Source organism: Rousettus aegyptiacus, unplaced genomic scaffold, assembly GCF_014176215.1.
Source record: "Rousettus aegyptiacus isolate mRouAeg1 unplaced genomic scaffold, mRouAeg1.p scaffold_m13_p_1, whole genome shotgun sequence".
Lineage (NCBI taxonomy): Eukaryota > Metazoa > Chordata > Mammalia > Chiroptera > Pteropodidae > Rousettus > Rousettus aegyptiacus.
In genome coordinates, this window is record NW_023416284.1 from 171,949,842 (window position 1) to 171,961,997 (window position 12,156).

Below are 12,156 nucleotides of genomic sequence, written 5' to 3' on the forward strand. Positions count from 1 at the left end.
ACATTTTGGAAATATTTCTTTGATGATAGTATATCAGGCGAGCTGGGGGCAGGAGATGGAGGCCAGTCAGGGAGCCATTGCATTACTAAACAATAAATAATGAAGATTTTAATTGTGACAGCAAACAGGAAATGGGCATACATGAATTAAATTCTGGAATTAGGATCAACAGGACTTGGACAAATTAATTCGTTGTGGCTGGGTGGCTTATAGGAATGGGAAGCAGGTCATAGTAAGAGACAAGAAGAATTCAGATATAATGTGGAGGTTTATAATGATTTATCAAGTGAAATTTTATAATTAACCAGAACTTTTCAATTTATCAAGTTAGTTCACAGATAGTTCAAAGAACAAGCACAGAGTTTTGCTACTCTGATAATTTAACAAGAAGTAAAATGACACCTAGTGGTGAAATCTTGTGATTCTCTGAACATCCTTTAATTTATATGGCTTTATCAAATTGTGGCTAGTACCTTATTCCTTGATTTGATTTAGAAAATGGTTTGTTTTGGATTACAGAAAATGGTTTGTTTTGGATTTAAATAAATTAACCTTTCTGGAACATAAGCAATCGTCAGTGATACAGTTTTAAAAACGAGTTGAAAAAAATACCAGAGTATGCAGATCAAGAGGACTAATTTCCAAGCAAGGTTAATGAAAAAAGATCACTGCAAACTGTGATATTTTTGATTTACGGAGATGATGAAACTACACTGTTAGCATCCTAGCAGGGGAGAGAAAAACGTTTACTGAGAAAGAAATAAAAATCAGATTGCTTTAAACTTTATTATAAATCGAAATGCTAGACACATAGAGCAATATCAAAAGATTGTTAAACAAGACAAAAAGTTAAGAATTTTGTACCTATCCAGGTTTTATGCAAGATATATAAGCTTAGACTTGAAAAATGTTCAGCGAGTATAATACCCAGTGCCCTTTAAAAATTATTCCAGCCACTGAAAGATTACTGGTGAATATTGAAATAAGTTAAATTGAGTTACGTCTATTCTATTTCATAAAAAAGTATGTAACAAAATAATTTTTGAAAATAAATGTAAAAGTTGGGTCTCTAAATTATGTCAGTCTAGCACTCCCACTAGAGCTTTGGTGGTAGAGGAGAAAGGCCTGTTGCTGGCCTTTTCCAGAGCAAACATTTAAATTCCTTACTGAAAGTTTGTATGTCTCTGAACAAATTGAAGTAGAGGTTGAAATTCTTACTATGTTTTTTTGTACAGCATGAGGGACTACTTTTTGGATTTAAACCTTTTTTCCATACGTTTCTTTTTTCCCTAATCCCTCTCCCACCTCAACGATTTAGTTTTCTCCCCAGCAATCCTTTCCAGTCCCTTATTCTGTTGTTCTGATAGAGGTAACTCTATCACTAATCACTTCTCGGTTCTTATATATTGGGATGCCAGAGGTTCATGATCCCACTGCATCATCATTTCTATCAAAAGGTGAAGAAGTCATCCCCAAGGATCCCAAGTTAAGCCAGGATTAGGTGCTCCAATACCAGTTGATGTGTGTGTGTTAATAAAAACTTAGTGTGTATAAAGGAAGCATTTCATATGAGTGGGGAAAGCTATGCTGGTTCGATAATGAGTACTGAGAGATGCATACCTTTATTACAACTTGTCACATCGTACACTTTAAATATGTGCACTTTGTTCTCTGGCAGTTACAGCTCAAAAGAATAAAAATGGTACTGAGATAGCTGATAATTTATTAATTATTAGAGGAAAAATACCTCCTCTATTGCAAAATATACTTCAGAAAATAATTAAATATAATGAAACTACAAGTAGGTACAAGAAATTGCAAAAAAAAAGAGGTTTTATATGATTTTTATGGTGAAGAACTTCCTAAGCATGAACCATAGAGGAGAAAGACCAAAAAGACTGATGGTTTTTTTCATGTGCATTTCATCGTACACAAATGGGATCCTATGGTCCGAGTCCTCGCTCCCTCAGCCTTCCCAACATTACAGCCCAGTCCCCTTTCCTTCCCTACCATGTAAGCTATATCAAAAATCTTACAGGTGTTCTTTTAAAATATGTATTTCTAAATCATACATGTTGACATAAACATATGTAAACATGAGATTTTTTTCTGGTCATTATTTTACATAAAATAATCATATTAGCCTTTTGCAGTTTACTTTTTTTAATCCAGTGTACTTCAGGAAAATCCTGATGTCATCTGGCATAGCTTTAATTCATTCATTTTAATGGCTGTGTAATAGCCAATTGTTTATTTCACAATTTATTCAGCCATTCCAAATTAATGGGTGTGCACTTTGTTTTCAGTTCTCAAGAGCTGCAAATTATGCTGCCATTACCATCCTGTACCTATTCCATTGATTTGGTTCTTTCGTATTTGTGTTTTTAATAAATGTTTTCAGACTGCTTTCCAGAAAGGCTTTATCATTCACATTTCTACCAGCCGTGTATGAGTACCTCTTTCTAATGTTCCTGCCAGCAGTAGGTATTAGAGTTCATTTTACTTTCTGCCATTATTATTATTTTTTTACTTCCCGTTTGCTCAAGGTCTCAAAAGTCAGCCAGAGATGAGTGACTGGGACCTGGACCTTCTCTTTTTCTCAGGTCTTTCCTGGGCATGCACACAGCCTTGGAGATGTGTGCAGCCTTTCAGATTTCCAGGAATATTTCTAGTTCTTTCAGGATTTTCTTTTTAATTCCCACACAAGTTCTTGTCTCTACCGAAACCATAGCCTTAGGCAGCTAGATATTACCAGCAGATTGCTATTATTTCTGTGATATCCTAGAGGGTAGGGCCGCCTGTCTCCCTGAGCTGATGTCTGTGTCAAATGAAATTGCCACAGTACCTAGGGAATGTAGTTTTCCAGGGAACTTCAAGTTGGGACAAAATACTGATTGTGCTCCAGGGAAACTGGTTTTAATGAAACTGCAAAGAAATTTCAGTCTTCTGTGTTGACTGAGATACTTCTGCTTTTTTTGGTCTCTGACTGGCTGCTGAGCTAGGGAACAAGAAGGATGAAGATAATCCTCCGTCAGAATGGCACAGTCCCCCTTGTCTTACTGAGGTGAAGTTGTTTCTGTTGGGTAGAAAATGTCTCACTCATTTTGTGGCTTTGGTTAGTTTCCAGAGTTTTGAAGTTATTTAACTTTAATTTTGCTAGTATTTCAAATTTTGTAGGAAAGCGAGTTCACTGAGACCCTCTCTCCGTCATTCTGGGAATTAATCTCCTTTCTTAGTTTCCTTAGCCAGTCATAAGCATTGAGTCCACAGTGTGAACTTTAAGGCCATTTGGGTCCAAACCCAAGAAAAGCTGATGGGATTCTAATTATATTAAATTTGTAAATTAATTTTGGAAGAATTGACATTTTGGGATTTTAAGTATTAACTGGAAACATGGTAAGACTGATAGAGTTGATTATTAAAATGTATGCTTTGTACAATTTTTAAAAATTTCTAAATATTCAATCACAAACGACACTAGGGAAAATATTTGCAATATATGACATATATGTTAATGATCTCTGAATATTAAATTTATTTTTAAATATAAAGATTACATATAAGCATGGGTAAAGGATATAAGACATTTTTAAAAGAAGAAATACGGGTGATCGGTAAGCCTAAGAATATTTAGTTAGGGATTAAAACAACACAAATTAAAATGAGATACCCTTTCCACTTAAATCAGAAAAAAATAGCAAATACTCATTTACACTGCTGATGAAAATATAAATTGGTAAAATCTTTCTGGAATACAGTTTTGTCCAGATATCCCTTTTCTAGAAATTAAGGAAGAACTATTAATATATTCATTCATTAAATAGTTATTCATTCATTAAATTGCCAAACAATGTTTGTCAGCAGGTATACATTAATAGAATACACATACACACTTAAAAACCTTTTCTTCCATGGAATTTACATTCTTCTTGTTGAGTCAGACAACAAACAAAATATAAAGTATATTAGAATGAGATAGGTACTATGGGGATGGGAGAGGAAGCTGGGAAGGAAGAAGTGTGGGGGTAGGATGCATGTTTGGGGTCTCTAAGAATAATATTGTTTAGAATGATTAATCTCTAAGAAATGGGAATAGATGTCTTATTTTCTTTATATTTTTCTAGGTTGTTTGTATAATGAACCTGTAGAAATAGATAACAGACACTAAAAAACATTTTTTAAAATAATCAGAATTCTTTGACAGTTTGAGTTCCTGACACATGTAGTGGTTGGTGTATTTTAGCTGTCTCCTAGACATTACAATGGATGGATTTTACTTTAGAAAAATAAATAGAAATATATTTGTAAATATAAATATATCAGTTTACTAGCATAGGGTTTAATTGTATAGCCTGTCACACTTGGGTGGAAATCTGACCTAGATTTCTTTTTCTAAAATTTAGATATTTTAAAACTTGAATTCATTTAGCAAATTGAAATTCTATTTTGCTTATCTGCATTTAATAATATTGGGAAGACTATCAGTTTAGCTCACTAGAATTATATGGCTTAAATGTTGTTACAAACGTATTCATTTTATTTACTTTTCATCACTGAATTTCAAACAGTAAATTTACTTGATTGTTTTAAATATCTTAATTTGTATTCAATACTTCTTTCAGAATCACTTAAAAATGTTTCATGGTGGATTTCATTATATTTCACTTTCATTTTATAAACTGTCAATGTAAGATTTTAGAGTAACTTAGAATTTTAGAATTTAATTCAGGAAAATATATTTTAGGAAAACAATTAAAGGATGGGAAGAAGCCAGAACCATGCAAACCTATCCTCAAGGTGGAATTCAAAACGACTAGATCTGGGTAAGATTTTACTTCATTGCCAATTTTCATTGTATATAATTGCTCAAAGAGCACCGAAGTTTATTCTATCATTTTTAAAATTTATTTTTATTATGGTGACATTGGTGAATGAAATCTAGTTAAGTTTCAGGTGTACAATTGTGTGTTCACTGCCCATGGTTAGATTTCTTTCTGTCACCACATATTTGGATCTACCACTAATTTTGAAGGCTTACTTTAGAATGATCTAGCCCATTCTTAAATTTTCTTTATTCAATGCTTTCTTTATTTAACAAAATCATTAAAATTGGTTAATTTAGGATAAAATACTCTTGTGTCTTTAGCAGTTTTACTGTATATCTTAGAAATTTTGAATTTTTTTCTTAGCAAACTTTATGCATTCTATTAGATTAGTCTTCAGTTAACATAGTGTTTATTCACTAGTGAAAATTGTGGAATACCAATGAAGGAAAAAAGATTTAAAATTTAACCTATTTCTACTGGGTATGTTAATTATGAAAGCTTATGTGTATTCTTTAAAAATTAAGTCTTTTTTTGGCAATAATAAAAATATAGTTTAATATTAAAGGAAGTTAGTTGTTTTTGAAGACATTGATTATCACTATATATGGATTAGTTATGAGAACTATATGGTTTTTACAGCTTACATATCTAACATATTTTTAATATACACCAAATGTTATATTTTTGAAAAAAAAATTTAAATGTTTCTTTGAAAGTGCTGTATCTTTTTAAACTCTAAAGCAGTCCTTTTATTTATGTTCTGGTGCACAGAAAAAAAGTGTGCAGTTTTACTCAAGATAGCCATGCAAGAGAGTGAATTTATGTAGTATACATGGGCCAATGGTTTTCAAATTGTGGTTCCTGAGTCAGCAGCATTAGCTGAGAAGGTGTTAGAGATGCAAATTCTCGGATTCTACCCCAGATCTGCTGAATCAGAAACTGTGTCTGTGGATGGAACTCGGTAGTCTGTGTTTTAACTAGACTCACAGGAGATTAACTTGTATATATATATTTTTGTATTCCAGTTTGTAACTGCCAGTTATTATATCTGGCCTCCTTCCCTTTGTAATCTGTTCTTCTCCCAGTGTCCTTCTACTCAGTCTTGTTCTCACTTAGGAAAAGATAGTAAATTGAAGAATCATAAGAGTGCTATTTTTTTCCCCTGGATCCACTTTAGCCTTCCTTTGGGATCCAGCAGATATACTGTGTTCACAAAATAGGCTGAATGAACTCCATGAGGAGTAGCATCTGTTTAATGGACTATGGCATCTCTCACTGTGTAACCTTTGGCACAGAGTTATCTGACTCCTTTTTGCTTCATTTTCCTCATTGATGACATAAATGTGATAATGGGTCAAAAGGTTGTGATGAATTGAAATAATCATATATTCAAAACATTTCACACGGTGCCTGGTATATAATAAACTTCCTATAAACGGTTGCCCTTATATTTACTAGAAAACCTTCTACCACCAGTTTTTTAAATTTACTTTGTCCTATGGCAAAGGACTGTTAATGGTAAAAGCTTGGCAGCAAAAAAAAAGGGGGGGGGAGGGTGGTGAGGATGAAACAAGAAAAAACCCTGTGTTTATAATACAACATAAAAGGAATTATGTAAACGTTTAAACTAATAGCCCTAATTGTCTTCCGAATTATCTATTCATTTTGACAAGTATTGATTGGGAATAAAGGCAAAAGTCCAGGGAAGAATTGTTTTCCCTCTTTGCTCTACCTGTTTCCGTTTTCACTCCTATATAGTGGTAATACTTATGAATTCCTGATTTCTTCCAGGATGGCAGCAGTACTTTTCCTTTCATAGGATTAGAAGCAAAAGAAAGTTGGGCTGTTTTGTATGCAGAGAGATCAATAGGATCACCCTCTTATAACAATCTTCTCCAGCTTTCCAATTTTTTTTTCATCTGGGATAGAACAATCAGTAAATTAAACAGGTTTTTCTTTTTTTCTCATGCTTTCTTGAGAACAACTGAGCTCCCCTCTTCCACGTGGAGCAGAATCACCCTCAGTTAAGTAAGCTAGATGGCTCTCACTTTTTTCCTGTTCCTAGCATGTGTCTTGGGCAGATGCCAGCAGAAGGTGTTCTATCACCTGTTGACGAATTACCAAAGTTTACTAGAAGAGCCATCCTTCCTGCCTCAGGACCTATATTTTCTCCTCTTTACCAGAAATCATTCTACACAGATTCCCTCTTATTCTTGATAGCTCAGCAAGAATGTCACTACTCTCAGAATGTCTTGGCCACATTGACTGTATCGAGTCTCTCAGTAGTATATTCTCAAAGCATGCTGTATTTGTCCTTTATAGAACTTATACTTGTCATTAATAATGAAATAGTGACTTAAGGCACATTTCTCCCATTAAATATTCAGCTTAGTGAAAGTGTGGGACATAATCGTCTCAATTCTAATTGTCTAGCTTCTAACGTAATGTTACTGAATGTGAGGAAGAAGACGATAGGCCGCTGTACAGAAAAGCATAGCCATAAGGAATTAGCTGTTATCTGTTAATGATAAAAGCATAGTTTAACTCTGAGACACAGGAAAACTCTGACAAAAAATGGAATCAAGATGTTGTGTAACTTCTGTTTCCTGATAAAATAAAGCATCTATTATACCAGGAGAGATGAGACATAGGGAACAGTGACAGTATCGTTAATACGGCATTTTAATAGCACTGTTATTAAAGACATGACACTCTTCTTTACATGGCCAATTCTTTTTAAAAAGCCCAAAGTTAAATGTTAAGTCCATTCTGTTGACGACGTTTCTTTGAAAAACGAGTGTGACCTAGGTCTGGCGTCCTGCAGCTAATGGTGCTGGAGAAGGTGGTTGAGTTGGTGGCTCAGGGGCCAGACCACCTGGGTCTGAATCTTGCCCCACCTGTTCACTGTGCATCAGCTAAGCACATCAACTAAGCAGATCAGCTAAGCCTCTGTGCCTGTTTCTTCTTCTGTAAGATGAGGATAATATTACCTACCTCATAGAATTGTTACGAAGATTAAACAAACATGCAAAGCACTTGGAACATACTCTTTAAACCAGTTGTCTCAAAACAGTGGTTGATAACCTTTAACAGACATTCAAAATGTAGTTATTCTATGATTTTGCTTTCACAAAGCAAGTGGACCAGTGGCAAGGTTGACCAGACTCTATAATAATGAAAGAACCTCACTAATATTCTTCCCTAGGTTGAGAAACACTGTGATTTAGGGCAATGATTTTTTTTTTAAACTAATCAGATGATGGTTGTGACTATTGATTATTAACTTATCAAGTAGAATAAGAAATAGCAGAGTGCATTGCACATTTTAAGGGTAAGTATCAGTTCATGAAACTTTTTTCAATTGCATATATTTATATTTATGTTGTATCATGAAGTAAAATGTACCTCTTACAATGAGTCATAATTATAATATTTGAAAGTTTCTGATTTAGTAGAAATAACTGAGGCTTTGGATTATCAGACTTGGGTTCAAATCCCAGTTTCTCCTCTTACTATTATCTTCAGCAAGTCATTTAACCTCACTGACCCTCTCTCTTTACCTCAGTGAAACAGGGATAGCAATTCCAACTCCATAAGATTGTTGTGAAGAACTAAAAGAAATAATATAATCTGGTAGGTGGTAGGTGTTTGATTAGATTATAGTTCATTTTCTCTGTTTCTACATTTTCTTCTCCCTAGTGGACTACGTAAGCACTTGTAGGCAGGGCCAGACTTTCAACAAAAAGCAGCTCTGGATGGGTTCAAGTTTTCAGACAGGTACGCCACTGAACTCCTTCAGGAGTTCTGCACAACAGAGCATTAGAAGAGTTAGTTTCCTTTAAGAAATAGACCACCATTCAAAGAATCACCAGTTTTGGGGGAAGCATCTCTGTTAGAGAACCTAAAAGTGAATATTATCACAATTGTTTAGCAATTTAGTCACATTTGGAGAATCACAACTAAGAGATTAATTTACCCCCTTTAATTGTAACATATGCTGTGGCAAACCTTTTCTTTATGGAGCCAGAGAGTAAATAGTTTCGGCTTTGTAGGCCACGTGGGTCGGTCACAACTATTCAGCTCTACCCTTGTAGCCCAGTAGCTGCCATAGACATAACACGTGAATGAATGAAGAGGTGTTCCAATAAAACTTTATTTACAGACACTGACATTTGAATTTCATGTGTCATGGAATCTTTTCCTTTGTTTATTTTTTTCAACTATTTAAAAATAGAAAAATTATTCTTAGTTTTTAGGCCATTAGAAATGGGCAGCAGGCCATAGTCTGCTAACGCTTGATAGGCACACACATACACATATGATAGATTTAAGTTTATTTTCAGGAAGAGTATTTGTGTTTGTTTATTGCCCCCACCCCTTCTAGCACCAGAATGTATTTTCAAGTGGTAACGTGATTTCTTAAATTTTAACTATATGTGTGGACTAAAAGCTATAGGTAGACAACCTATACAAGAATGTGGAAACACACTGTAATAAAAACTCAAGATACATTTGTGACATTCTGGGTCTGAAAACATCTAAACGTATCTTCCAGTAACAGCCCTGCCATCTTGCTGCCACCGAGTTTCCTCTCCTCTTCCCAGGGCCTTGTGTCCAGTGAAAGAACTTAACTCTCCGAGCCCAGAAACAAACACCCTCTGCACAGAGTGCTGCCCCTCCAGAACACAGGCTCATTCTCACATAGTCGTTTCCTTCCTCACCGTACATTGTTCTTTAATAACCACATCTGTTAACGCTTATGCTGTGCTTACAGACGCTGTTCTAAGTGCTGTACACGTACAAACTTATGTAATCTCAGCAACAACCCTGTGAGGCAGGTATTGTTCCCGTGTCTTACAGATGAGGAAACTGAAGCAGAGAGATTGAGTCACTTTTCAGTGTCATCAAGCTCATAAGTGGCAGAGGGCAGATTTAATTAAGTCTGTACTCTGAACCACACTGCACTTTTCTAATGAAGCCTACTCTCTGTTCACATTAATCTCCAGTCCCCAAGATCATACTCATACTTGCAGATTCCCCAGCAACAATTGCTCTGCTAAATTACCTACTGAAAAACTGTAGATGAACAAACTTTTCTTCATTCACAGATATGTTGACCATAGAGAACAATGTTTTGGACTCACAGGTTTAGTAGTAGTCTTTACGTCAGTAAATATGTTTGTATTCTCTTCCTTTTATCATACCTGCAGCCCGTTTTCTGCTCTTCTCTTATCACTAATGTAATAAAGTCAGCAAATGTTTCATATTCATTCTCTCTTCTCTATCTAAATTCTTGCTAAGCCATAGCAACAAGAAGAGAAACTCATTTGGACAGCACGCCAGCTTTCAGAAACAAAAGTGGTTTCCTTTTGTATTGTCTTAGCATTTCTCATATCTTTACTTGAGAAAACAACAGTTAATATTTGACCTCAACACTGTTACTTACATGGTTTGGCTTCCGAGCACCAAGAAGAAAAAATATTAGTAGATGAAATGAACATTCATTATTTGCTTACAATATGCCAGGTATTCTGCTATGCGATTTGAATGCACTGTCTTTCATAATTCTCATAAACAGCACTGTCGAATGGGTACTTTTATCGTCTCCGTTTGGGGATGTAGATAGATATTGAGTCATAGAGAGCTTCAGTTAACTTGCCGCAAGAATCACAGGGCTGGAATTTGAGCCCAGGTTGACTTCGGAGCTAGAGCTCTCAATCAGTACACCAAAGGTTTTCGCATAGTATGGGCGAGGACAGAATTGTCGTAATGATTCACAGGTCACTCAGTTTGTGGAGAACTGGACTCACTTTTAAATTTCCTAGTTTATCAGATCGTAAACCTAACATTAAATCATACTCAATGCATGTAATCTCATTAATGTGAACTGAGAGGAAATGGTGTGCCTCTGGCAGGCTGGATGACTTAATGCAAGTAACCCTAGCTACTCGGGGCTCGAGAGCTTCATAGATCACTTCAGCGCTACAAATTTAACTTTAAATTGGTGAAGTCTAGGTTAGGTTTTTATAGTCTCCCATTGTGGTCATAGTACTTGGTCTTACACCTGCTTAGGAAAAATCCACAAGCACATTATATTTAATTTTAATGGGGGGAGACTTCTTTGAGTTGATGGACTCAAAATTTCAAATGCTTCATCAGGTAACCTTTCCTGTTTTCATGTTACTTTTACTATTTTGGCCAGAAACTTTCCATCTTAAATTGGCTAATTCTAATTTTATCACTATCTTCAAGGACATTCTTAAGATCTACTTCAGATTTATCTTTATCTTCATTCTCTCAAAACTAGAGCATTTTCTCACAGTGTTATTTTTCATACCTCATACCTAACTACTATGACTTCTCATTCACTTTTTAAATTTTAAGATAACATTTGACTTGACATGCCTTAACACTTTTATGGTATAATCCCACATAACTAGAAAACTGAGAGTACTAGATTGAGAGCTCTGTCTTCTGAAATTAGAATACCTCGTTTGGTAGCTATTGAAGTACATGCTATTTATTGAGTTTTGTCCTTAGCTTCTATCAATTTAAAGTGCTAAGACCCCTCTATTTTAAAGCCCTTCCCTATATTTAGTTTTTAACTTATTACTGCCAAATTAAAACTGATGTCACATAAGCCTACTAATATAAAAATCCATTTTTATACCATTGGCAAGTTTTGCTTGTTAACTTTGAAAGTAAACATGTATTGAGAACTTTGAACTACATTCAGCCAGTGGCAGCTGCTAACATGGAGATGACATTGCTTGAGTGAAAGTGAAAGGAACACATACAGAGTGATTCCCTGGTGGTTCAGAACCCTTTAGAGCCAAGGCTACCAGCACTGGTATTTTATCCTGAAAGACACCAAAAGAAACAGGTAGAAAGGAGGACTACTAGATTCTGGACAGGGGAAAAAAAAAAAAATTAGGAAACACGGGATATCATATCCTTGAAATGTTTTTAAGAAAAAGTAAGTTAAGTATTGCTTGCTGCTGTAGAAAAATCGACTAGGATGATAACAGAAGAAAGATTTGGAAATATATATTGTAGGATGGATTAATTTGTAAGACAGCTTTAATAGCATCATTTCAAACACGAGCCACAATATAGAGACAAGAAAGAAAAAGAAATGGTGTATTCATCATAGAAAATACTAGTTTAGAACATGTATTTGGTGAATTCAGCAGTAGACATGAGTAATAATTATATGTCAGGAAGGGTAAGGCAGATTTTCATTTTCATTTTAAGTTAAGGAAGACCTTATGATTGACGTCAGAATTAAAAAATTTGTTGGCATTGGAGACACTTAAAATGAAAAGAATAA

General features: G+C 34.9%; 1 protein-coding gene across 5 annotated transcripts in view; it reads left to right on the top strand.

Annotated features, from left to right (window-relative positions):
* STXBP5 (syntaxin binding protein 5) overlaps window positions 1–12,156 on the top strand; it is a 155,530-nt gene that overhangs the window by 70,373 nt on the left and 73,001 nt on the right. For all 5 annotated transcript variants that reach the window (XM_036222443.1, XM_036222456.1, XM_036222461.1 and 2 more), the window contains exon 9: window positions 4,745–4,823. In XM_036222443.1, the coding sequence (XP_036078336.1) occupies window positions 4,745–4,823 (79 nt within the window). The remainder of the gene's footprint in view (window positions 1–4,744; window positions 4,824–12,156) is intronic.